The following is a 26,441-nucleotide window of genomic DNA, read 5'->3' on the forward strand; positions in this document are numbered from 1 at the left end:
ACTTTTTCACAGGCAAGTAGCCGAAGAATCATGAGAGAAAAGTTTCACGTTGAGAGCATTTTATCCATCAACCTGATTTCTTGTGAAAGTGGGAATGGGAGAAAGGCTGCTGTAATGCCATTTTAGCCTTAGCTCCTCGTGTGCAGGAGGCTACTTGGGTTTTTTGAGTGTTTCCTTGTTTTTGAGACAGGCTTGAGTGCAGTGGCACGATCACAGTACACTTGCAGCCTTGACCTCCTGGGCTCAGGTGATCCCCCAATCTCAGCCTCTGGATAGCTGTGACTACAGATGCGCACCACCACGCCCCGCTAATTTTTGTATTTTTTGTAGAGACAGGTTTCACCATGTTGCCCAGGCTCAAACTCCTGGACTCAAGCCATCTGCCTGCCACAGCCTCTCAAAGTGCTGGGATTACAGATATGAGCTACTGTGCCCAGCCGGAGGCTACTTTGAAAACAGGATTTAGTAAACATTTTTCTCTGGCTATGGCAGCCTGAGACCAGCGAGTGAGGAAAGAGGCTTAACAAAATAGGACAAAAAAAAAAAAAAAAAAAAAGGGATGCGAGATGGATCTGGAAGATCATCTGTGTCAATATAACAACGTTTAAAACTTCCACCTGGCCGGGCGCGGTGGCTCAAGCCTGTAATCCCAGCACTTTGGGAGGCCGAGACGGGCGGATCACGAGGTCAGGAGATCGAGACCATCCTGGCTAACACGGTGAAACCCCGTCTCTACTAAAAATACAAAAAACTAGCCGGGCGAGGTGGCGGGCGCCTGTGGTCCCAGCTACTCGGGAGGCTGAGGCAGGAGAATGGCGTGAACCCGGGAGGCGGAGCTTGCAGTGAGCTGAGATCCGGCCACTGCACTCCAGACCGGGCGACAGAGCAAGACTCCGTCTCAAAAAAAAAAAAAAAAAAAAAAACTTCCACCTGATTGGTGTCTGAATTGAGGTGCAAGGACAGGAAATAAGAGAATTGTCTCGAAGCTCTACAACCTGTGCATGGCAGCTGTAATGAAGGACAAAGTTAATGCCAGTGGCCTTGCATAACATCAGTCTCAGGTCAGCGCCTCATGAAGACTACATTGCATAGTTTATGGAAATGGAGCCCTGCCTATAATCTGTGCTGTGCCGACCTGAAATTTCTACGAAGTTAATCTTTGAAAATTAGTTTTAAAGACGTTTTAACGCCATAGGTCCAAATTTTGGAAGTTGGTGTTTTGGTTTGTTTTGGTGTGTAAGACTTCCAGTACCAAAGTATCTATGTTGTAGAGTGGGACAACACTAAGTGTGTGAAGACCGAAAATAGCCCTGTGGGGACATCTAGTAATATCCCTGACCTCTGGAAAAAAGGCATTGTATCCTCAGGCCGTGACATAAATTATTTCTCATGTCAGTGCGGATGTGAAGCTATCCCAACCAGGACTTGTTGGACACTCTGTACTGCAGCGCTGTGAGGGAGCTGTGGACAGAGTAAATGCAACACAGTCCCTTGCGCAGAAAAAAAATGTAGTCTACTGGGGAAAACAAATAGGTAAAGGAAGAACAGCGTATACAGTAAGATGTCCATTGATACATACATCAGTAAGCACAGCAAGATTACAGAAGGGAGAGAAAAATGGGTAGTAACTTGGCCTCAGTAAAAAGGGAAGTGGGTTGTGCAGCAAGTTTTGCAAAACAAGTGGAAGGAGCCGTACAAGGTCACGCTCGGTAAGAATAAATGTCCCTGGAGTGTTTGGAAGTCACAACGTTTAGAGCCAATCTGGCGGTGACAAACACTTGACGGGCCCAAAACAGTGACAAACGTCCCGTTCCCCGGTCCAGGCCCACGTATTTGCTAACCTCAAGCGCCAGCAACCGCAGGCCAGTGGAACCGCGCTCCGGGCAGGGCGGACGGGCGGGCCGCGGAGCATGCCGGGGCTTGTGGTCTTCTCGGAGCCCGAGCCCGTGCTCGGCGGGGCCGCCTTCCGCCGGTGGCCTTCCTGTGGGTGGGAGAGGGCGGCCGGGAGCCCAATGAGGGAGCAATAACGTGGCAACCACCCACGAGCCCGCGTCGGTGCCCGCCCCGCAGGGGGACCTACTATCCGGCGCCGAGCCGGAGGGGGGAAACGGCGCCCGCCGCCCGCCCGGAGCCGGCGAGCAGCCCCAGTCCCCCCCACCCGCGCGTGGCGGCGCCGGCTCCCTAGCCGCCGCGGCCCCACCCTCTTCCGGCCTCGGCTGTCCGGGCCGCGCTCGCCACCGCCTGTGGATGCTGCGCCTCTCTGAACGCAACATGAAGGTGCTTCTTGCCGCCGCCCTCATCGCGGGGTCCGTCTTCTTCCTGCTGCTGCCGGGACCTTCTGCAGCCGATGAGAAGAAGAAGGGGCCCAAAGTCACCGTCAAGGTCCGGTGGAGTCCGCGGCATTTACGGTGCCGGAGCTCGGGCCCGGGCGGCCTTGGCTTGGCCTTGGTTCAGCCCCTCCTCCCTCGGCTTCTGTCTGTGGCCTCGTGGCGTCTGGGCCGTCCTGCCCATTCAGTCCAGAGAACGACCCGGACCCACCCCGAGACCCCCAGCCCCTGCCCTGACCCAGGGAGTTAGTTGGATCCGCGAATACCCATCTGGGGCTGGCACTAGCAGCCTCAGAGCAGCCTTTTTGCAAACACCCCTCAGTGCTGGGGAGGTGGTGAAAGATCACGCCTGCCAGATTCCTAATCCTTTCTCTCCTTAAGCCAAATTTTAGCCACTTCCAATTACAAAGCACAGTATGTAGAGTTCAAACTTAAGTGGTGAACTTAGACTCCCCTCCTTATGGGTTTTTAAATGTTAATTTTTAGAATCTGGGTCCATTAGCTTTTTAGAGCAAATATTGTTATCCTGTAGTTCAAGGAGGGTGTAGATAAGCATGTTTTCCAAGAAAAGGGTCTGGAGCTTTCATTAGATTCCCAGGATTTTTACCTTCACCAAAATCAGATTCAGAACCACGTCTCTAAAAATATGGCTCTATTCTCTCTCCCATCCTCAGGGTAGCTTCTTGTATCTTCCGTCCCCTATCAACGCCCCTTTAAAGAAGCTAAGTTGGCAGTGGTCTCTTTCCTCAGGTGTATTTTGACCTGCGAATTGGAGATGAAGATGTAGGCCGGGTGATCTTTGGTCTCTTCGGAAAGACTGTTCCAAAAACAGTGGATAATTTTGTGGCCTTAGCTACAGGAGAGGTAAGTGGCTGGAGCAGGGGTAGTCAACTCAAATGAAGTGAAGCTGGCACTGGGGATGGCAGCAAACTGACCTGCAGAGTTCAGCCCATCTGTAGTGGACCTCACTGAGCACCGACTGCCTGTTGCCCTGGGAACACAGTATTGTCCTTTCTTAAGAGTAAGGGGCCCCTGACCAGGCACAGTGGCTCACACTTATAATCCAAGCACTTTTGGAGGCCAAGGTAGAAGGATTGTTTGAGCCCAGGAATTCAAGACCAACCTGGGTAACATAGCAAGACCCTGTCTCTACCCCCCCAGAATTTTTTTTTTGAGACAGAGTTTCACTCTTGTTGCCCAGGCTGGAGTGCAATGGCACGGCCTCAGCTCATTGCAACCTCCGCCTCCTGAGTTCAAGTGATTCTCCTGCCTCAGCCTCCCGAGTAGCTGGAATTACAGGCATGCGCCACCACGCCTAGCTAATTTTGTATTTTTAGTAGTGACAGGGTTGGGCTGGTCTCGAACTCCTGACCTCAGGTGATCCACCTGCCTCGGCCTCCCAAAGTGCTGGGATTAGAGGCGTGAGCCACTGTACCCGGCCAAAAAAAAAATTATTTTTAATGAGCGGGGTGTGACGGGGTGCACCTGTGGTCCCAGCTGCAGCTACTCAGGAGGCTGAAGTGAAATGGAGGCTGCAGTGAGCCATGATCCCACCACTGCACTCCAGCCTGGGCAATACAGTGAGACCCTGTCTCAAAAAAATTTTTTTTAAATAAAAGGCTGGGTATAGTAACTCACACCTGTAATCCCAGCACTTTGGGAGACTGAGGCGGGTAGATCACCTGAGGTCAGGAGTTAGAGACTAGCCTGGCCAACATGGCAAAACCCTCTCTCTACTAAGAATACAAAAATTTAGCCAGGCATGGTAGTAGGCGCCTGTAATCCCAGCTACTCAGGAGGCTGAGGCAGGAGAATTGGTTGAACCCAGGAGGTGGAGGTTGCAGTGAGCCAAGATTGCCCACTGCACTCTAGCCTGGGCAACCCCAGGGAAACTCCATCTCAAAAATAAAAATAAAAAATAAAAAAATAGGCCGGGTGTGGTGGCTCACGCCTGTAATCCCAGCACTTTGGGAGGCTGAGGAGGGTGGATCACCTGAGCTCAGGAGTTCAAGAACAGCCTGGGCAACACGGTGAAACCTCGTCTCTACTGAAAATACAGAAATTAGCTGGGCATTGTGGTGGCACATGCCTGTAATCCCAGCTACTCAGGAGGCTGAGGCTGGAGAATCGCTTGAACCTGGGAGGCGGAGGTTGCAGTGAGCGGAGATTGTGCCATTGCACTCCAGCCTGGGCGATAAGAGAGAAACTCTGCCTCAAAAAAATAATAATAAATTTTTAAAATAAAATAAAAAAGAGTAGGGGGTCCACAGCTGCCTGGGAAGACTTCACCTAGGGTGAGGGCCATGGGTTTTAAGGAAACAACAGTGCCCTGTTTCAGTTTAGATTAACTTTCCATTGAACCAGCAGGTGACCTTTCTTCTCAGTTTTCTTGTATCTGTTCTTATGATTGGAAGAAATGAAGGGAAAGGCGTTATGTGATGTAGAATTGTGTAAAGCCTGGGAATTGTATGGAGGCAGACGAACGTCCACATGTGTGTGTGCCATGCCTGTCCTATGGTGCCTGCCCGCTCACTCAGTAGCACATTGAACGGTGAAAGTGGTCAGCAGTGGTGTCTCTTCTGCGAGCAGGAGTTGTGGGCTTGTTCCTGCGGGGCCTATTAAATGTAATGTCTTACTGCTGCCCCTTACCACCTCCTTACCTTCTCTTCCCTCTTTCTAGAAAGGATTTGGCTACAAAAACAGCAAATTCCATCGTGTAATCAAGGACTTCATGATCCAGGGCGGAGACTTCACCAGGGGAGATGGCACAGGAGGTAACCACAGGTCCTCTGGGCCAAGGAGTATGTCCGTGTAGCCTCCACGGTGGGAGAGCCAGACTCTGCTGGGGAGACAAGGCCTCTTTCTTCCCCAGCTCTAGAGGCAGGCCTACTTATTACCTACCTACTTTGAGACCAGCGGCACCCTTCTTTGGAGAGGGAACCCAGTACAAAGGAGAGAGAATAATGGGGTGGACCTGATGGTAAACCTAAGAGGATCTTTCCCAGGTGGCCGTCCTGTTGATCCAGGCCTATAGCCTGGTGACCTTTCCTGATACCTCTTCAGAATGGGGACTGGGGAGAGAGGCATGTGGAAGCAAAGTGAAGACGTGGGTACGTGATTCTAGGTCAGGTGCCCAAAGCCTGTCCAGGCTACCCTGGAAGCCCCAGCAAGAGTAGGAGGGACAGGCATGGTGACTCTGTAATCCCAGCACTTTGGGAGGCCAAGGCGGCTGGATCACTTGAGGCCAGGAGTTCAAGACCAGCCTGGCCAACATGTTGAAACCCCATATCTACTAAAAATATAAAAGATTAGCTGGGTGTGGTGGCGCACACCTGTAATCCCAGTTACTCTGAAGGCTGAGGCAGGAGAATTGCTTGATCCCAGGAGGCGGAGGTTGCAGTGAGCCAAGATCGCGCCACTGCACTCCAGCCTGGGCAACAGAGCGAGACTCCATCTCAAAAAAAAAAAAAGAGTGGGAGCAGTTGCTTTCCTTGACAGTCTTTCACCAGAGACCACTCTGTGAGGGCCGACCCTTACCTCAGCATTAACTTGCACAAGGAAGACAGAAAGATCCCCGGACCCCTGCATGAGTCTCACTGAGCTCAGGTACAGCCTGCTGCACCCTTAGAACACAGCTCACTCCTCGAGGAGTGTCTGTGGGGCTCTGCGGTGGGGGTTGAGGATGTAAAGACCTATGGGGCAGTGGTTCCCTTTTACTTCCAACAACTGAAAATGTACAAGTAGGCCATGATGCAGCATTTAGGACTTGAGCTCACAAAGGAGACCGAAGAACTGTATTTGTGGGGTCAGGCGCAGTTGGGCTGGATCCAGCGTCTGCCACCTTCTTGTTTTGTGACCTCAGGCAAGTGAGTCCTTGGAGCTTCAGTTTCCTGTTCTGTACAGTGAGGGTGGAGAGAGTTGTGGGGCCATGAGGACTGGGCTAGGTCTGGAATGTGAAGTGCCTGGCGTGCAGTGAGTGCTCAGGAAGTCAGCCACTGTTGGAGTGCTGACAAGCAAAGGAATCCTCTCAGGCCAGGGAACAGGGAATGGCCTTGCGGATGTGAGGGAAGATTTCTGTGGGGTTCTGAATGAGGAGAATTTGAATGGGCAGGATTAGGGCATGAGCCCGGTTCTGTTCTGTGGCAGGAGCTTGGCCAAAGGTGCGGTGAGGGCATCTGTACCCAGAGTGCAGAGAGGTGGGTGATGGCCTGCAGCCTGGGCTTCGGCCTGCAGGGAGTCAGGGCCATGGAGCTGAGTAAGAGGATGACCCCTCGCTTGGGGTGCCAGGGGAGTCGTGTGGTGGCAGATCCAGAATGTGGAGGCCAGGGCAGGCAGGCTGCTGGGGGCACTGGTGCAGCTGACCCTGGGCAGGGAGATTTGGGCCTAATCCTGAGGTGGCTGAGAGCAGAGATTTGAGAGCAGACCACCTTGGTCTGAACTCTAGCTCTGCTGCTGCTTTGCTGGGGCTCCTTTTATTCTCTGTGCCTCAGTTTCTTCATCTTTGAAGCGGAGTTAGCTCCTCCTCATACGGTGGATTGTTAAATATGTAAGATGCTTGGAACAGTCTGTGGCACACACTGTTGGCGCCCTAAGCACTCGCCTACTGCAGCGGTGGTCGAGGGAATGGAAAGAAAGAGTAAGTACATGGGGAGTGGCTGGGGACAACCTGAGCCACGTGCAGAGGAAAAGGGATCAAAAGAATAACTGAGGTCTGGAGAGAAAGATGACAAGGTATGTTGAGTTTAAATAGAAATGTCCATTTGGGTTTGGAACCCCTGTATCTTGGGGGAGTGATTGGAGCTAAGGATGGAGATTTGGGGGTTTTCTGGATAACAACTATAATCAAAATCCCACAGTTGGCTCAGATGGGGGAGGCTTTTAGCCAGCACTCCAGCCAGGACTCACTGCACATGTGGCAGAGTTCAGTCTCCCCAGCGTGGGGGTGAGAGGTGGAGCACAGGCACAAGCACCCCTGTCCCCACCAGCCAGAGTCTGGTCATTTTTGGTTTTCAGTTGTCCTACTTGCTGCCCAGTCAGAAATACCTTCCTGGTTGGCATCGCTCTAGGACAGTTTGCCAGCTCAGTTCCATTCTGTGGAACCACAGGATGAAGGTAGGTGCAGTGAGAAGGAAAACAGGGTTTTGCATGCAAATACGTTTGAAAAGTGTTAGATAAAACAAAATGAAAATGACCCCATTTTTGGCTGAGTTTCTTGGGGCCTAAGGCACAGTGTCAGTCTCCAAGGGGTGACAGGGAAAAAGAAGCGTTTCAGTGTTCCTTCTGGAAGCAGCTTTGGAACTAGGATCTCCGAAACGGCGTAGAGATCACCCTGGATTGCGCTTGTCATATCCCCAAGCCCCACGTGGACAGATGCATTACGCACACTCACAGCTGTCTTTTATTCCTGTTCATTCCTTGTTAAGAGGCTTTGACCCTTCAGAACCCCCGGGCAGCCTCTCTTTTCTGCCCTTCCCCACCCATCTCTGGCTGCTTTCTCCTCTGCAGCTATGCCTGTGTCTTTTGTGCTCATAGGAAAACAAGCTGGGCAGCCACAGCAGTCCTCCTTTTCTGGAGAGTTCCAACTCTGCAGATGCCCCTGCATCCTGCACAGCACCTCCCTCCACCAAAGTCCCTCCGCGGCAGGCCTGGGCCACATAGCCAAGGGAAGCTGATAACATGCACTTTATTTAAAAGCCACAAAACTATCCTCTCGAAGTAATCCTTCTGTGAGCTGTTCACCACATCAGCCTGGCCTGATGCCCCCACTTGGCCTCAGTCAGCGTGGCTTGGCTCTGAGTCCAGAAGATAGGAAGGGTGCAGCTTTTATGTCCTTGTACTCCACTCAAGCCCAGCCTGGCACAGAGGACAGGTTAAGCCCCATCCGTCCTGGCCCCGAATGTCTGCTTGGTTTGGCCCAATCCAGTGCCCCCGACCTGCTCTTTTTTCCCAGGAAAGAGCATCTATGGTGAGCGCTTCCCCGATGAGAACTTCAAGCTGAAGCACTACGGGCCCGGCTGGGTGAGCATGGCCAACGCAGGCAAAGACACCAACGGCTCCCAGTTCTTCATCACGACGGTCAAGACGGCCTGGCTAGATGGCAAGCATGTGGTGTTTGGCAAAGTTCTAGAGGGCATGGTGAGTTCTGGAAGCAAGGGCTACTACTGGGCTGTCCTCACTGGGGATCCAACACAGACCCTAGGGCAGGAGCTCCATGTGTCCATCCCTTTCCCAAAAGGACCTAACCCACAGATGCGGCCCAGTGCTCCTGTCCAGAATAAACCCTGTACCTCCATGCCCAACGTTCTACATTCTTCCAGCCCCGTCAGAACCCAGCCAGGAAGCCTTGTTAAGGCTGCACAACTGCCGGAGCCTCCCTCCCCTCATTTACTCAGGAATGTGCTGGTCCCACCCCTGAGGTGTACAGAGTGCAGCTGAACACAATGTCCCGGAGAAGCCACATTTCCTGGTCACCCTCTTCCTCCTCCTTGCCCTTGGCCAAACCTGGGTCTTCAAAGGAATATAATTCCTGCATCCCCTTGTCAAATCTGCATTCTCTCTGCTCTGGCCAGGAGTCTGTTAGAATTTTGGTGCCTCCAGTTTTGTGTGCTGTTGATGACTTGTGGGTCTCAGCCCTCCTGAGTCATACGCTGGGGCCTTTCTCCTGAGCGGTGGACCTCCTTACCCACTGTGCTCTCCTACTTCCACCTTTCTTTTCCAGGAGGTGGTGCGGAAGGTGGAGAGCACCAAGACAGACAGCCGGGATAAACCCCTGAAGGATGTGATCATCGCAGACTGCGGCAAGATCGAGGTGGAGAAGCCCTTTGCCATCGCCAAGGAGTAGGACCCAGGGACCTCTTTCTTTGAGTGACCGTCTGTGCAGGCCCTGTAGTCTGCCACAGGGCCCTGAGCTGCACTGGCCCCAGTGCTGGCATCTGGTGGAGCGGACCCATTCCCCTCACATTCCACAGGCCCACGGACTCAGTTTTGTAACAGACTCCTACCAACACTGACGAATAAAAAAAATGTGGGTTTTTTTATAGATAACGTGTGGGCCTGGTTCTTGAGCCTGCAGCACTTCCCCTAGGCCTACATCCCAACATGCCTGTGACTCTGCTGTGCCTGCCCCTTCCCTGGGATCCTGCCTGAAACTTTGACCCAGGAGCTACCCAGGAAAAGTCAGGCAGGAGCTTTTGCCCCCTGCTTCTAAACTTTGCCAGCTACTGGGCCTCCCCATTTGCTCCCCTTGCCGCCACTCTCCAGTCTCTGTTAAGGATATACCTGTACTTTCGGTAGAGACAGATCTCACTATGTGGGCAGGCTGGTCTCAAACTTCCAGACTCAAGCATCCTCCTGCCTTGGCCTCCCAAAGTGTTGGGATTACAGGCGTGAGCCTGTGTACCCAGCTGACTTCTTCCTTTATTATTTATTTGTTTTTTGAGACGGAGTTTTGCTCTTGTCCAGGCTGGAGTGCAGGGGCGCGATCTCGGCTCACCACGACTTCTGCCTCAGCCTCCTGAGTAGCTGGGATTATAGGCATGCACCACCACAACGCCTGGCTAATCTTGTATTTTTAGTAGAGACGGGGATTTCTCTATGGTGGTCAGGCTGGTCTCGAACTCCTGACCTCAGGTGATCCACCCACCTTGGCCTCCCAAAGTGCTGGGATTACCGGCGTGAGCCACCGCGCCTGGCTGACTTCTTCCTTTATTACTTATCTTCTTGACCCTGCCTTGGTTCTTGGGCTCTAAGAGCATGCAGATTCTACTACCTCCAGCTACCAGTGCAAGCTAAGTTCTGAGCCTTGAGTGGGAATGTGGCACAACTGGACACTGGGTAGTTAAGTCCTGAGTCCAGGCCCAGGGAGGACCTAGCCTTACATGGAGTTCATAGGACAGAGGCACATAACTTTCTTAGGAGGCAGCCAAAGGCCTCTGGACTGATTAGGGCATCGGTGGCAGAGGAGCAGGGTGACAGGCCGCCTTTGGCTGGGCTTTATCTGGGCTGATGCTGAAGCTGTAGAGGCCCTGGAGCACACCATTCACCACCACGTTGGGCAGCGGCTCTGTGGGATAGAATTAAGCAGGTCTGGCCTCAGGCCCACAGCTCCTTGAGCTCCTGCATATGGGCTCAGCCCCCACTTGGGAGTAGGAGCCCTTGCCAAGGTAGCAGACAGCAGCTGTCCACCCCAAATGAAGCCTCAGCATTCCCAGGTCACATTCTGTTCACATCAGCTTGGTAAAGAAGTCAGGTTGCTGAGGAAATGGAGACCAGGGAAGCCAAACTTGTTTTCCTTGTGTCTACAAAGCAGGCTCCAGGGAACAGGAGCAGGAGGTAGTGGCTCCAGAGGTGGGCAGCAGGAAGGAGATGCTGCCTGACGGTCCCAGGAGCTGAGAAATGCCAAGCCCACACCCTACCCCTGTAGCCCCGTATCTAGGCACCTCCTCACCTGGGGAGGGGGTGCAAACATAGGGATCCATATGGAAGCTCAGGACAGGCCGCTGGTGCTGCTGGGAGCTGGGAGGAAAGAGGATCATGAACCATGGGTGCGGGAGGCAGGGCAGAATCCCACAGAGGGGTGGAGACGGGGCTGAGATCACCAGGGACCCATGAAGGAAAAGATGAGTGGGAAATGGGCTCAGGAGGCACCAAAGGGAAAACAGACTTCAGGGCCCAGGCCAGACAGGCCCAGGCAGCAGGCCCGCCTGCTAGCATATGGCCACTAGGGGGCGGCAGGGGCCAGGCGCGGGCTGGGGCTTTGACTTGCCTGCTCTCGCCAGGCAGGAACTCCCCTAGGGTGCTGAAGAGAAGAGAAACACACACTGTAAGCTGCCTGGGGATGCCCGGGGAGCGTGAGGAAGGGGTGGAGACACCAGAGCCCAGAACTGCGCCTCCCAGGGGACCACTGCTTCTATTTGTAACAAGCCCCAGTTCCGGAGGTGGCTGGGGTAACCAAGGCTGTCCAAAGAAAAGCCCCTCCACCCAGGTCAAGAAGGCTGGTGACGGCGGTCATGTCAGGCTGGATCCCGGCAGATGTGAGACGAAAGGGCTTACCCTCTAACACCTTTCCTCACCTGTCCACTGACGACAGCCCCTGGCCCCCGCCACCGGCCCCCCTTACCCCCAGTTGCTAGCCTTGGGATCTGTGGGGAAGTGCCGAAGTTTCAGGAATTCCAGTAACTCCTTGGGCACCTCCTGGTTCAGGTGCAGGATGCCCTGGAGAGGACAGAGGAGACTTGCAATCGGACCCAGCTACTAATTTGCATAGTGCGGTGCCAATGAAAATGCAGGGCTCTTTGTTCCAAAAAAAGAACTTCAAGACAATGACAGCAGAGCAGTGAACTAGGCTCAGGGCCCTTCTGAGCGCCGGGCCCTGTGTGCACAGGTTGTACCCCATGATGTGGTATAACTTCGCTGTTGGGGGAAGGACCCTCACCCTACATCCTATCAGGAGGGCAGCACAGGACCTCACCCTGGAGGGGACAGGACCTGGCTTTCATGGAGCTGGGACTACCTGTGTCCATCACCTCATTCAGTCCTTTCACCAACCCAGAGGTGGGTGTTTGGACCTATATTACTCTTCAGAAAATTGATGCTTGAGGTGGTGAATAACCCCCAAGTTGTGGGTTCCCTCCCTGCCATGCCCCCACACCTCTCTGTCTGGGCCACACCCCTGGCACAGCAGGCTGGGGGGCAACCAAGTGTGCCCTCGCCTACCTGGATGTAGGCCTCCAAGCCCTGCCGGCGCTGTTCCAACCCTCTGGTCCTCCAGTTGGGCAGGCGTTTCGAGGGGAAGTCGGGCACTTTGTACAGCTTCTTGATCTACTGGAGGTTTACCCGTGCGATCACAGCATCCCGACTGAGCCCTCAAGCCCTCTTCAGCCGAGCCAGAAACCCTCCCGCACCCCGCCTTCGGGCTGTACCCTGGGACAGACCCTGGTGAGTGGTGGACAGGCGGAGGGCGAGGAAGGCTCCAACCCACCCACAGACGCCCGGGGGCTGACCGGCCTCGCAGGGACTGAGGCAGTAATAGGGGTGGCGGAGGCTGGGGCTGGAGCTCGTCCGCCCACCTCACAGGGCCTCGGCAGGGGCTGGACGGAGGTTGGGCCGGGGCCGGTGGGAGGTCGGCGCCGCCTCACCCGCTTGTGCAGCGCGTGGAACTCGCTGTAGCGCCTCGGCACCGTGTGTCTGCGCCCGCTGCACAGCACCTCCACTTGGAACACCTGGCGGCGCGGGCGGGCAGGCAGCAGGGGTACGCGTGAGGCCCCGCGGGGAGGACACAGCAGAACCTGCGCCCGGCGACGCGCCCACCCTCCCGCGCTCAAAGGCACAAAGCGGCCTTGCGGCGCCGCGGCTCCTCGGGGACGCTTCGTTCCCGCACACCTGAAAGAACGGGCTGGCGGACCCTCCCCTCGGCGCCCTGGGGTCCCTCAAGAGCTCGAACCACGGTCCGCGAGGCTGGCAAATCCAAGCGGCCCCCAAACCCTTGACAAGGTTTCCCCCGACGGTCCAGCCCGCAGCGCTCGTTCACCCGGGCCAGGGCTCCGGGTCCCCACTGAGTGCAGCGCGGGCAAATCCTGCGGGTACGGGCGCCCCTCCCCATCCAGGGGCCGCGCTCACCATGTGGCCTTTCTCCGGGCTCTGCCTGGGCCCCTCGGCCTCAGGCCCCACCGACGGGATGTGAACTTCCAGCATCCGCTCCCCGGCCCCGGCCGCTCCGCGCGCTCGACTCGGACCCCTAACTCTCCGGGAGCTGACGGAGGACCCCGGCGCGGCCGGCCCCGCCCCCTCGGCCCGCAGGCCCCACCCCAGGCCCCGCCCCCAGGCGACCCCGCCCCGGGCGTTCCCTTGAGCGGCGGGTCCTGAGCCTAGAAGATTAAGCGGGACCCGGACACCGCCCCCAAAGTCTAGTGCGCCCGCAGCGCAGGGCGGTGGAGTCACCCGTTTGTCAAACATTGACGGAGCACTCACTGATGCCAGGAACTGGGGAGCAAAAATGTCACCCATCCTGAGTTAAACGCCTGCTATGAACTAAGGACCAGCCTGTGGCTCCCGGCGTGGCCGGAGGCGGGACCCGGGCCTCAGCCCCGGGCCTGGGGCCAACCAGGGACCTGTCTTGCGTTCCTCAGTCCCTTCCCAAGCCTTTCCCTCCTTTCAGCCTGTTCCCTGGGATTGTGATATGGAGTCCGCGGCTGAGGCCACACCGGAGCAAGGCTTGAACCCAAATCCAGCTTTGATGCCCCCTTCCCCAGCATCCACAGCACCCCCCCACACACACACACATACACACACATTCATTCATTGTTTTCATCCATCCATTCACTCCTATCTTCCAACCCTAAGGGTCTCCAGGCTGTTTGTGGGGAAGAGGCAGTTTAGGGACCTAGGCTCCGATTTGGGGGTCAGACAGCATGGATTTCAGGAGCTCTGTAGACCTTTGCTCATCTGCAAAATAGGGATAATGTGACTCCTTCAGGCGAGTGTATAAAGTGAGATGATTTGGCGGGGCACGGTGGCTCACGCCTGTAATCCCAGCACTTTGGGAGGCCAAGGCAGGCGGATCACCTGAGGTCAGGAGTTCAAGACCAGCCTGACCAACATGGTGAACCCCCCGTCTCTACTAAAAATACAAAAAATCAGCCAGGTGTGGTGGTACATGCCTGTAATCCCAGCTACTCAGGAGGCTGAGGTGGGAGACTCGCTTGAACCTGAGAGGCAGAGGCTGCAGTGAGCCAAGATCAAGCCATTGCACTCCAGACCGGGCGACAGCAAGACTCTGTCTAAAAAAAAGTGAGATGATTCATGTTAGGCCCTTAACAGAAGCATTGAGTAGCAGCTTGACTGTGGGCTTGTCCTGGATGACTAGGATTAGTGGGCACAGGGCAGTAGATGGGAAGAGGGACTCTGGGGGTTGGCACCGGGTTGCTCTTGTCCACCTCTCTGGGCAGGTTCTTCCTGGATATGCGGCAGGATTTTGATCCAGAACTCTTTTCAGGCCATGTGCTGGAAAGGGCCTCTGTTCCCACCTCTCAGCCCTGCACCCTCCAGCTGTCGGCAGAGCTATCATCAGCAGCACCATGGCAGGTCCTCTACTCCACTGACTTCCCCTACAAAGGCCCGGTGACATGCGAAGAGGGGAGGCCCTGCCTTCCAAAGCTCATACGTAGTGGGAGGTCTTGCGGTGGGCAGGAGGAAGCAGAGTGCTTGTTTTCAGGGCTGGAGTTGAGGGGACTCACCCCTCCCCTGCTCCTGCAGAGATGCCTCTGAGCTGGAGCAAAAACCTCCATCCCCAGCCCTGTCCCCAGAAAAGGGCTGAGATGACTACCCCAAAATGGGGCAAACAGATCTCACCAATACCATGTCCCACACTCTCTTTTTCCAAATTGCATCACACAAGGACCACAGAATCAGGAAGCTGAAACTTCCCAGATTCTAGTGGGGTCCTCTAGAAGAAAAGCAGCCCAGAGTGAGGAGAAGTGCTGTGCTTTCATTTCCTCCCTAGGGCCCCATCATTCAGGCACCCAGCTTTCCCTGGCCTACAGGGCCTCCCCAACTGCCGCTGTCCAGGGAGACCTCTCCAGGGAGCCTCAGATTTCTTGGTCCCCATCCTAATGACTGCCCCTCTGTCTCTGGGTCTCCGTTTTTTCCTGCCTTCATCCCCAATAGAACGTCCATTCTCTACCCTGCAGCACAAACTGTTATCAAGGCATGTGCTTAAAACCTTCCAATGTTTCCCACTGCACTTAGAATAAAACCCACTCTCCCTATGCAATCCACAAAGCTGTAAACCACCCAGCCCCCAGCCCAGCCTCCATCTTCCACCTCATTCCTCTCCTCTCCCCATCATGCACCAGGCTCTTCCAACCCGACAAGCTCTTTCCTGCCTCAGGGCCTTTGCATTAGGCTGTTTGCTCCACCTGGGGACACTCTTCCTTGACTCTTCAAGGATTGGACTCATCCTCCAATTCTTAGCCTAAAACTCAACTCAAAAAGACTTTTTTTTTTTTCCAGACAGGGCCTCACTTTAGTCACCCAGGCTGGGGTGCAGTGATACAATCAAGGGGCTCACTGCAGCTTAGGTGATTTTCCCACATCAGCCTCCTGAGTAACTGGGGCTACAGGTGCACCACCACACCCAGCTAATTTTTGTAGAGATGGAGTTTGGCCATGTTGGCCAGGCTGGTCTCGAGCTCCTGGGCTAAAGCTATCCACCCACCTTGACCTCCCGAAGTGTTGGGATAACAGGCGTGAGCCACCGCACCTGACCAGGGCTTCCTTCTTGACTACCCTATCATACGACCCTTTCTATGCACTTATTACAGTCTGCAGTTACTGTTTGGTTACTGTGTGTCTCAAAAACATTTGGGTTGAAAGACTATGTGAATATTTGTTATTGAAAGACTATATGAATGAATGGGCAGTAGGGGTGTGTTGAGAAAAAACTAGGGAGGGGAAGGAGCAGGGGCTGCTGAAGGGTTAAAGGCTGCCTGCAAGGTGGAACAACAAGAATCTTCTTCCCACCTCCAGAGTTAAACACACCTCTCCTGTCTTCTCTCTTGGCAGATCGTTGTCTACTTTATCCATTCACTTAATTTTCAGGTGTTCCAGGAAGCCTCAGATCAGTTGATTTTCATCACCAGTTGTGGAAAGAGATTCCATGCAGCTGACTTGCCAAACATGCGACAGTGAACCTGCAGCTCCTAATTGCACAGGGTTCCACGGCACAAGAGTGCAGGTACAAACGAAGAAAAACAAGATCCTTGAAACGGAGGCATTTAAGATGTCTTTGGGGAGATAAAACAAGGTCTGGAGAATGTTTTCCAATTTTTAAAAATCAATTATGTACTAATTTATTGAGACAGGGTCTCACTCTTTTTTTGAGGCTGGAGTGAAGTGGCACAATCGTGGCTCACTACAGCCTTGACATGCCAGGCTCAAGCGCTCAGCCTCCCGAGTAGCTGGGAGTATAGGTATGCACTATTAAGCCTGGCTAATTTTTGTTTTGTTTTGTTTTTTAGAGACAGGGTCTCACAATACTGCCCAAGCTAGTCTCCAAGTCCTGGGCTCAACTGATCCTCCTGCCTGGGCCTCCCAAAGTGCTGGGATTATAGGTGTGAGCCACCGTGCCTGGCCAAATATTTTCCTATAAAGAGGAACACATGACATGATATAAATACCATAGCAGTTATTACAATCAAAGAAAGTTTGCTTTCTGTATATACACTTCCAGCTCTGGCCAGTTTAGCATATGAACAGCATATTCCAGACTCTATGTGACGGGTGTGCAGACCTCAAAGTAACTTCTCTTTTTAGAATGAGCTGTTTTACGATACAAGCTTTTGTCTTTTCTCCACCACGATCTAGCACATGGATTGTATTTCCATATTAGATTATAGTAGTTATCAGACTTTAGCCATCTTCACCACCTGTAGGGCTATGACATCTCAGATTTGAGTGCCCTGGCCCCGGATTTTCTAATTGCTGGGCTGGGGTGGAGCCTGAAGCGGTCATCTTCAACAAGCTCCCTGGTGGCGCTGAAGCTCCTGGTTGGAGATCACACTAAGCAAGCACCAGTCTCCTGATGGCTGCAGCAGCCCCACCGGGGGCCAGGATCCACTCACTCCTCTATGCAGACACAGAGCTGGCAGTTTACCACTTGGAAATAGAACCAAGGCCTGAGCAGAGGGCAGGAAGGGCTGGGGAGTGAAGATGTCCCCCGACTCGCCCCATTCCTGTACACGGGTAGGCTGGCCCAGAGCCCTGCCTTAGCTCAGGCCCTGGCTTCCACTGCAGTCACACAAAGCCCCCTTTCACCGGCAAGGCTTCTGCTGCACCACAGAGGCTGCTCAGGAGGTTTGGTTAACCTCGTTAAGAAAACAAACAGCCCCTGGGCCACGAGCTTGTGGGCGCCACGGGGCACAGAGGCTGGATTCTTCTCTGGGCCCGGGCTAGGCGGTTGGCAGCAGAGGGGTGGACTGGCCAGGAGGGGCCCAGCCACTGGGGGCTGTCTGAGCCACGGTGGACCTTGCCTACACCACCCCAGCCCAGCTCTGGTCACCAGTATCACCTTGGACGAACCCCCCCTGAGGCTCAGGGTTCTTATCTGTCCTTATCCAGGGTCCTCACACAAGAGTGGTGTGTGGATTAAATGACAGCAGCTTTCACAGTGTTTGGCATGGGGCCCTTCACACAGCAGAGAGATGTTAGCTATTATTGACTGAATTATGTGAATGTGCTGTTTTCGTAGGCAAAAAACAGCAGGGTCTTACCAATGACATGGTTCATCCTGATGGATACTGACTCACTGACAACAAAAGCAGATTCTCCTATTTCTTCCGTACCCTGAGATGGCAAGGTCAGCATTAAAAAAAAAAAAATTAACAATTTCAACTACTAACACTGCAATAAGGATTTTTCTGATTTCCTCCATATTGTGCAACCAAAAATAGTAAAGAAATAAATTGGAAGCAGAGGTTGATATAAATCACCAATTATGCTGTTCATCAGAACAGCCTCAGAGTTCCTACTGATTACCTTGTTAATAAGTACATTTTATAAATTGAAATTGAGGAGACCACCCCTCATATTGTCTTATGCCCAATTTCTGCCTCCAAAGAAAGAAGAAGTAAAAACTAAAAGGCAGAAATGAAATCCACAAGCAGACAGCCCGGCGCCACACCCTGGGCCTGGCAGTTAAAGATCGACCCCTGACCTAATCGGTTATGTTATCTATAGATTACAGACACTGTGCAGAAAAGCACTGTGAAAATCCCTGTCCTGTTTTGTTCCGATCTAATTACCGGTGCATGCAGCCCCCAGTCATGTACCCCCTGCTTGCTCAATCAATCACGACCCTCTCACGCGCACCCCCTTAGAGTTGTGAGCCCTTAAAAGGGACAGGAATCGCTCACTCGGGGAGCTCGGCTCTTGAGACAGGAGTCTTGCCGATGCCCCCGGCCGAACAAACACCTTCCTTCTTTATTTCAGTGTCTGAGGAGTTTTGTCTGCGGCTCGTCCTGCTACAAAATAATAAAATAGAACATTGAAAAACATCATTATGTTTATTAGATTTTGGTGTAACATGTCTTTTAAAAAGAGTGCTACTAAAAAGCATTGTTACTAAGTTGGTCCAAACTCTACATTTCTGTCAACAGGCGGAAGCGAGGCGTGAGGGAGAGGTGGGGTATTGGAAGCGGCTGTTAGACGGCACCTCTGACAAGCATGTCCCGTCCAAGTCCTTAGAACAAAGCTTGGCCCAGGACAGGCAGGCCCCAGACCCGGGACTCCAGCCAGCAATGTCACTTCTAGGAGTCTCCTATCCCCTGCCCAGATAGGACAGCAGCAGCTCAGCTGCTTCACACAACATGACTCAGGTCTCGCACAGGGAGAGCTGGCAGAGGCCACCCCAGCACTTTGACGGCACAGCTCTCCAGGCGATACAGCAACTCCCAGTGCCTTTCAGAGCCCTGTCAGCCAGTCAACCAAGCGGCCCCTCTGGTGTGCCAAGCACCGCGGTTCAAGAAACAAAGACATGCTCGGGTCCCTCAAGTAATAGGGGTTCATTGTGAAGACAGCTGAAGGACCAAGAACTGGGGACAACAGGCAGAAGCCAGAAGGGGCAGGAACTCCAGGCCTCAAGGTCTGGAAGGGAGGCGGCCCTGCCTCATATGCTAGCCGTCCCCAGGGTGCTGCCGGTGGCTTCTCAGCAAGTGGAGTTTTTCATGTCTGCCATTAAGCTCTGCAGCTACTCAGCAAAGCTGCTTCTGTCTTCCAGCCTCTGCTACTACTCCACTGGGCAACCCCTGCCCATCTGGGGAAAGAGTGTCTCACAGATGTCAGAAAAGCTCCAATGCTTACCAGGTCAGGTGTGTACACAAATGGGACTTGTCCTTAACAGGCCTACTGTGTGGATGCCTTCAGGTCTTCAAGAAAACAACCTAGGGCCGGGTATGGTGGCTCACGCCTGTAATCCCAGCACTTTGGGAGGCTGAGGCGGGCAGATCACCTGAAGTGGGGAGTTCGAGACCAGCCTGGCCAAAATAGAGAAACCCCCATCTCTATAAAAATACAAAATTTGCCAGGCATGGTGGCATGTGCCTGTAATCTCAGCTACTTGGGAGGCTGAGTCAGGAGAATCGCTTGAACCCAGGAGGCGGAGGTTGCGGTGAGCTGAGATTGTGCCATTGCACTCCAGCCTGGGCAACAAGAGCAAAACTCTGCCTCAAAACAAAAACAAAAACAAACAACAACAACAACAAAAAAACTTAGCAGGTTGAGGGCCGGGCGTGGTGGCTCACGTCTGTAATCTCAGCACTTTGGGAGGCCAAGGCGGGTGAATCATGAGGTCAGGAGATCGAGACTATCCTGGCTAACACAGCGAAACCCTGTCTCTACTAAAAATATAAAAAATTAGCTGGGCGTGGTGGCGGGCGCCTGTAGTCCCAGCTACTCGGGAGGCTGAGGCAGGAGAATGGCGTAAACCTGGGAGGCGGAGCTTGCAGTGAGCTGAGATCACGCCACTGCATTCCAGCCTGGGCGACAGAGTGAGGCTCCGTCTCAAAAAAAAAAAAAAAACTTAGCGGGTTGATTTCCAGGTTCCTCTTGTCTGTCCCCATCTAGATACCTAGACTGTGTAGGATAGGGTGTGGCAGAGAGGCCATGAGAAGAGCTTGAGTTCGTCTTAGCTCCGGGGTGTGACCTGGGCCAGCTGCTTCAGCTCCCTGAACCTGTCCTTAGTGTGGGTCATGAGTACACCCGGCAGGGTGACAGCACTGGATTTGAGCTATCTCAGGACCCAGAGGCAGTTCTTACTATAGTTAATAATTAGGCCCGAGAGTGGGAAGGGGCGGTCATGGGCAGTCTGTCCCCTGCTCCGGAACATGCTCCTGGCCGCAGGAGCCTCGTCTATTTTTCTTGAGAGGCTGCCGGTGCTCCCCTAAGGGGAAACCTGCGGGTGGGGCCCTTGTGGCCATTGCCACTGCCGCTCATAATGGAAGAGGAAGCAGCGAGCTCTGAAGCCCCGACGGGGCAGTCAGTTGGAAACAGTCACATCTCTTTATGGAAACGTCCTGTCTCGGATTGGACAGGGTTTTTCTGTTTCTTTTCTGGACTCAGACAAAGAGCATCCTGTGGAGGGCGAGCAGCTGGCTTCCTCTGAGCAGCCTTGGGTGGGTGAAAACCCAAGGTCTGGTCATCAGAGCCAGAGGAGCATTTCCACAACAGACAAGGGCCAAAGGAGTGAAAGGCCTGTCTGGGGCAAGCCTTGTGGGGCCTGCAGGCTTCCCCAGGGCACTGAGCACCAGTCTTACCAACCATGGTGAGGCCTATTAAACCTCAAATTAGGCCAGATTTCCAGATCTCTTGAAAAATTCCCAGATCTGGCCTCAGTGGCCCACAGGCTTCTACAGCAATGATCTTGAGCTGAGGAGCAGCCATTGCCCCAGAGGCTCCTCTGCAGGTGGAGGAGGACACCGGGATGGGCAGAGACAGTGCAGTCCAGGACCCCAGGGAGTCCCGGCTCAGGAGGCTACAGAGACCGCCTCAGAGCTGACACTACACAGGAGAGGAAAACCAGAGGCTGAAGAGGACGACGGACATGGGGCCCAACGCTAGTCAGGGTAGGGCAGAGGGGCGGATCAGGGGAAGCTGCCCGAAGAAGAGGTATGTGACGCGGGCCTCAAAAGATGCACTGGATTGTTTTCCCATAATGAAAATAGCTTTATTTGATTTTTCGCATTTTAACGATAATACATAGAAATTTTAAGCAATACAAAATGGTATTAAAAATTAAAGGTAATGCAAACTTCCATCTCTAGAGGTGACCATATTTATTAACAATTCAATCAACATCCTTCCCATAAAGTTTTATATAAATGTGAATATCATGCAATTCTATAACCTGCTTTTTTCACTCAAAAATGAGTTTTCCTTGTCAATGAATAGAGCTATATATCATCTTCAATGGCTGTAAAATATTCAACGGTGTGACTGTACCATAATTCATTTAATCCCCTCCTGATGGACATTTTAATTGGCTTCAGTTTTTGCAACTGTGCACAGTGCTATGATGGGCGTTTCTGGTTAGTCATCTTCAAGGATTTGGTTTCTAGAAGCACTTATGAGGATCCTCGGTGAATGTTCGGACACACAGGCAAATGCGCCCCATCTCCTTACACTTATACTCTCATCTAGGGCACTGGAAAATGCCTGCTTCAGACAGGTGTAATTCTGAGACTGAAGATGGGGAAGGGAGAAAGGGTGCTTAAGGTACCAAGCCCAGCATTACCCCAGCCTCCTTGGGCCACACAGAAGTGAGAAGTAGCACATTTGCAATCAGTTTCCATGAGGTGTCGGCACTGTTGGGAAGGACTGGGAAATAAGGAGGGAAGGGTGAGCTGGGTCCTCTCACAGACAGTATGATTGTCAAGTGGCAGAGCCTGTGACTAGGGAACAATCATTTGACAGTTATCTATTTGATACCTGTTTTGAGCCTGAACCTTTGCCAGGGCCATGGAGTTATAAAGGCATAAGACCCCAGAGTTTACCATTTGGTGGAGACTGTACATCACCCAACTTTATCACAAGATGCCGTATCGGCAGGTGACACGTGCACCAGGAGACAGGCTTCAGTTGTTCTTGTCCATTTATCTCAGATCAGGCATGACCCTGTCCAAACATGGAGCAGAGAATCTTGGCCAGTGTCTCCAAAGACAGAGTGTATATCCAGGCATGTGCACGCTGTAGCACAGATGTGTCCTTCTATGCTTGGAGCCGGGGATCCCCATCATCTTCTCCCGCCCTCCCCTTCCCCCTAGGCTGCCAAGTACTGGTGGGGAAAGTCCCACCACCTTGGGGCTTGATGTCCCTGAAGTCTATGGGCTTCCCGTGGGCCCTGAGTGTGCTCGGCAAAGGACGCGCCCTCCAGCACCACGCGCCCTCCAGCACCACGCGCCCTCCAGCCACATCTTGGCCCCATCCTGAGATTTCCATGAGTTCCTCTCCTTTTTTAAAACTTGAGTTGCTTCAAAGACTTTTTTTTTTAGGGTTCCCAGTTCCAGGAGCATTCAGAATGAAAATCTTCTGGGAAGAGCTAACAGTTGCTAGCATTTTTGTATAAGCGACAATTCTGTCTTATTACCATTTCTCTCATTTATTCTGCCACTGAGTACTGACACCGAATACTGGGATCACACCAGCTCGAAGTCCAGTCCTCATCTTCAGCGCTCTGGAGCCCAAATGCTGAACTAGCCAAGGGGAAAGCAGGGAAATGTCGACTTGTCCCCATACCTTTTATCTAAACCACCTGGCTTAAATAGGTAAACACGACATTCCTAGCTCAGAAAAGTTTAATTATCAAGCATGAATCTTCCCCTCTTCGGCCTCCCCTCCACCTACAGATTCTTTCCTGTGGCCTCAGCAGTGAGGCACCCTCTGAACACAGGTCCCCTTCCTGTGCTCTGGACTGCATTTTCTTCCAAACATGCCTCTGATAGTCATTCTCTTTCTCTTCTCTGATTTTTATTAACATGCTTAAGTTTGCCCCACCTTTAAATAAATCAAAGCCTCCTTTTACTCTATCTCCCCTACTTAAAGCAACGGGCCTCCCTTCCAATCCAGAGCGTTTTTTTTTTTTTTTTCTTTTTGTGACAAGATCTTGCTCTGTCACCTAGGCTGGAGTGCAGTTGTGCAATCGTAGCTCACTGCAGCCTCAAACTCCTGGGCTCAGGCGATGTTCCTGCATAGCTAGGGCTACAGGCATGCAACACCACACACCCAGCTAGTTGTTTTTATTTTTGTAGAGACAGGGTCTCACTATATTCCCCAGGCTGGTCTCAAATTCTTGGGCTCAAGTGATCCTCCCACCTTGGCCTCCCAAAATGCTAGGAATACAGGCATAAGCCACTGTGCCTGGCCCAGAGCCGCTTCTTAAACACCTTCAGCACTCACTGCCCTGCTTCCCCTCCCATCTGCCCCAAACCTATTGCCTCATGTGTTACAAAGGGCTTCACTGTCTACCCAATGTAGTGTCTGAGCCAGAAGGCTGCGGGGCATGCTAGCTACCTCCCTCTCCCCTCAGGCCTCTCATCAACTCAGGGACCGGATCTCAGTGGTTCCGAAACTCTCCTGAGCTCTGGCCCCACCACACCTGCCCTTCTTAGCTCTCCTGAGGGTAGGGATGAGCCTGCCTGCTCTTCCTGCCTCCAGTCTCCCGCCTTCTGGTGTGTCCAGATCACGAAGCGACAATGGTAATGTGGAAAGTGCCTCCCTGGTCCTATCAGGCACCCCTGTGATGTGGCTCCTGCTCATTTTTCTCCATGGGCCTCACTGACTTCACCCACACCAAACCACTTGACATTTCCCTAGAGGCGCCTACCTCACACTGCCAGACAGACAGGGAGGTAGAAGCAACAAACACTTTTACACCTTTTAGACTCAGTTCAAGCATCAGGTTCTTCACAAAGTTCCCCCCCGCGGGGCCCCCAGCTGGAACACCACCTTCTTCCTCCCCGCGGGGCCCCAGCTGGGGCACCACCGTCTTCCTCCCCGTGGGGCCCCCAGCTGGAACACCACCTTCTTCCTTTGTGCTCCTATTATTCCTTGAGAGGCTTCTGGCTCAGTACCCCTAACCCACTACTGGCCTACTTGATTTCCACACGTGCAAGCTCTTTACAAAAATGCACAAGCCCTAAAGACAACTGGCCCCGCCAGCCTCAGGATACAGGAAGCAGAGGAGGAAGTTCTGAAACCAGAGGAGACATCATTCCAAGGAAATAAGAAAAAAAATAAGACTTAAGTCAGAATGATCATCAGATGGAACTTAACAAAGCAACCCGAAGTCTTTGTCTCTCTGGGGGAAAGAGTTAACAACGTGGAAAAGGGGGCAGACTGGAATAAACCTACAGGTCCGCACTCAAAGCATCCATGTGAATTCCTGATTTGTAACATCTGTTTATGTCAGGTATCTCTACCCTATCTTGTTTCTATAAATCTATCTATCTCTATATATCTTTGCACTGTATGGTGAGAGTGCAAAGAGGCAATGACATTCCAGTAACAAGAAGCACATTTGGCACCCAGATCTTGGTTTCTAAATAACCTTCTCTGGCCAGGTACGGTGGCTCACACCTGTAATCCCAGCACTTTGGGAGGCTGAGATGGGCAGATCACCTGAGGTCAGGAGTTCAAGACCAGCCTCGCCAACATGGTAAAACCCCGTTTCTACCAAAAATGCAAAAATTAGCCGGGTGTGGGGGCAGGCACCTGTAATCCCAGCTACTTGGAAGGCTGAGGGAGGAGAACTGCTTGAACCCGGTAGGTGGAGGTTGCAGTGAGCTGAGATTGTGCCATTGCAATCCAGCCTGGGTGACAAGGGTGAGACTCTGTCTCAAAAATAGTAATAATAATCAAATCAAATAAAAATAAATAAATACCATTCTCCATTATAAGGAACCAAGACTCCCTGGAGAAATGGCTGATTCCAGGGCTGGGGCAGGGAACATTCAAGATTAGCCTGGAACATCTTGTTATGCCAGAAGGTATGAAAGTACTCAAAACATGATGGGGGCAAGCTAAAAACACACAAGAGGCTGCTATACATCTGGGACAATTTGAGAATCAAGATAAAATCAAAGCAATGGCTTGCAATTCTGAATAAAATAGGAATCCCTGCATCCATATTGATAAACAAGTGAATAAACAAATGGTGGGAAAGGATGTTTTTCTTTATAGTAGAATGCCAACCAATAAATGTAGAAGGCATTATGGAGTTAGGAAATCATGTTGGTCAATCATGACAGTAATAACTCGGACAAGACTAATCAACTGATACTATATAACTCGTGAATGAGGAACAAAACACTTATATAGTCTCAAAGTATCTCCCCACAAATTACTTGTAAATTACAAAGGGGAAATCGTAAATTTAAAATGAAATCTGGCAGACACCAACCTAACCGCGGAACAGAGTTAACAACATCAATGGGACCAGCTGACATTATATGCTGATCACGATGCACTGAGGACACACTGCTTCTGTGATGTTCCTTCCCAGAATGCAAAACCCTCACCTAGCCATGCAGAACCATCACACAAAACCAAACTGAGGCACATTCAACAAAATAGTCTGTATTCTTCAAAAATGTCATGGTAATGAAAGACAAAAGAAGGCTGAGGAATCTGCAGTATTAAGATACACGTTTACAAATGTTAACACACGATCCTGCATGAATGGCTACAAAAGACATTATTGGGATAACTGACAAAATTTAAATATGAATCATGGGTTAGATAACAGTATTAAATCACTGTTAAACTTCCTGATTTTGACAATAATACTTAAAAAAATACTGAATAATCTCGGCCGGGCACGGTGGCTCAAGCCTGTAATCCCAGCACTTTGGGAGGCCGAGACGGGCGGATCACGAAGTCAGGAGATCGAGACCATCCTGGCTAACACGGTGAAACCCCGTCTCTACTAAAAAAAAAAAAAAAAAAAAAAAAAAAAACTAGCTGGGCGAGGTGGCGGGTGCCTGTAGTCCCAGCTACTCGGGAGGCTGAGCAGGAGAATGGCGTAAACCCGGGAGGCGGAGCTTGCAGTGAGCTGAGATCTGGCCACTGCACTCCAGCCTGGGCGACAGAGCGAGACTCCGTCTCAACAACAACAACAACAAAATAATAATAATAATTCTCTTCTTCTCTTAGAAGAGAATGTCCTGTTGTTACGGAAATGCATACTGTTTTGGGCATAATGGGGCATCTGTGCAAATTACTCTCAAATGATTAAGAAAATACAACATGAAGTAGATAAGGCAAATGGGATAAAATGTAAACACTCAGTAAATCTGGATAAAAGATATATAGGAGTTCTTTGTGATATTCCTGCGACTTTTCTGTAAATCTGAAATTATATTAAAAATTTTAAGGTTACCAACAAAACAAACAACCCCCGACCAAGAATCCAACAAGGGATCAATCAAAATTATGGTACAGTCACCCTATGGAGGCCTTCAAATTACACAGCTTTACAAATCAACTTTGTGAAGATATATAACAATATAGAAAAATGCTTATAACATGTACAATGTTGAATGATAAAAGCAGGATACAAAATATTTTATG

At 52.0% G+C, this 26,441-nt stretch overlaps 2 protein-coding genes across 5 annotated transcripts; one reads left to right on the top strand and one right to left on the bottom strand.

Moving 5' to 3' along the window:
• Positions 1-2,033: 2,033 nt before the first annotated feature.
• On the top strand, positions 2,034-9,366 carry PPIB (peptidylprolyl isomerase B). Its single transcript, XM_033189802.1, has 5 exons — positions 2,034-2,382; positions 3,078-3,191; positions 5,008-5,101; positions 8,278-8,462; positions 9,046-9,366. The coding sequence occupies exons 1-5, from the start codon at positions 2,248-2,250 to the stop codon at positions 9,166-9,168; spliced, it is 651 nt and encodes a 216-aa protein (XP_033045693.1). The 5' UTR covers positions 2,034-2,247; the 3' UTR covers positions 9,169-9,366.
• A 533-nt stretch (positions 9,367-9,899) lies between these two features.
• Positions 9,900-13,116, bottom strand: SNX22 (sorting nexin 22). 4 transcript variants are annotated; one of them, XM_033189803.1, is made up of 7 exons: positions 12,945-13,112; positions 12,395-12,547; positions 12,042-12,146; positions 11,446-11,540; positions 11,092-11,124; positions 10,774-10,841; positions 10,019-10,389 (listed from the first exon to the last, which is right to left on the bottom strand). In XM_033189803.1, the coding sequence occupies exons 1-7, from the start codon at positions 13,017-13,019 to the stop codon at positions 10,268-10,270; spliced, it is 651 nt and encodes a 216-aa protein (XP_033045694.1). In that variant the 5' UTR covers positions 13,020-13,112; the 3' UTR covers positions 10,019-10,267. The 4 variants fall into 4 exon arrangements, with proteins under 4 accessions (XP_033045695.1, XP_033045694.1, XP_033045696.1 ...); XM_033189805.1 differs by having other exon boundaries at positions 12,464-12,547; positions 12,945-13,111; XM_033189804.1 differs by lacking the exon at positions 11,092-11,124 and having other exon boundaries at positions 9,900-10,389; positions 12,945-13,113.
• Between the last annotated feature and the right edge of the window lie 13,325 nt (positions 13,117-26,441).

This window comes from Trachypithecus francoisi, unplaced genomic scaffold (assembly GCF_009764315.1).
Source record: "Trachypithecus francoisi isolate TF-2019V2 unplaced genomic scaffold, Tfra_2.0 Lachesis_group3, whole genome shotgun sequence".
Lineage (NCBI taxonomy): Eukaryota > Metazoa > Chordata > Mammalia > Primates > Cercopithecidae > Trachypithecus > Trachypithecus francoisi.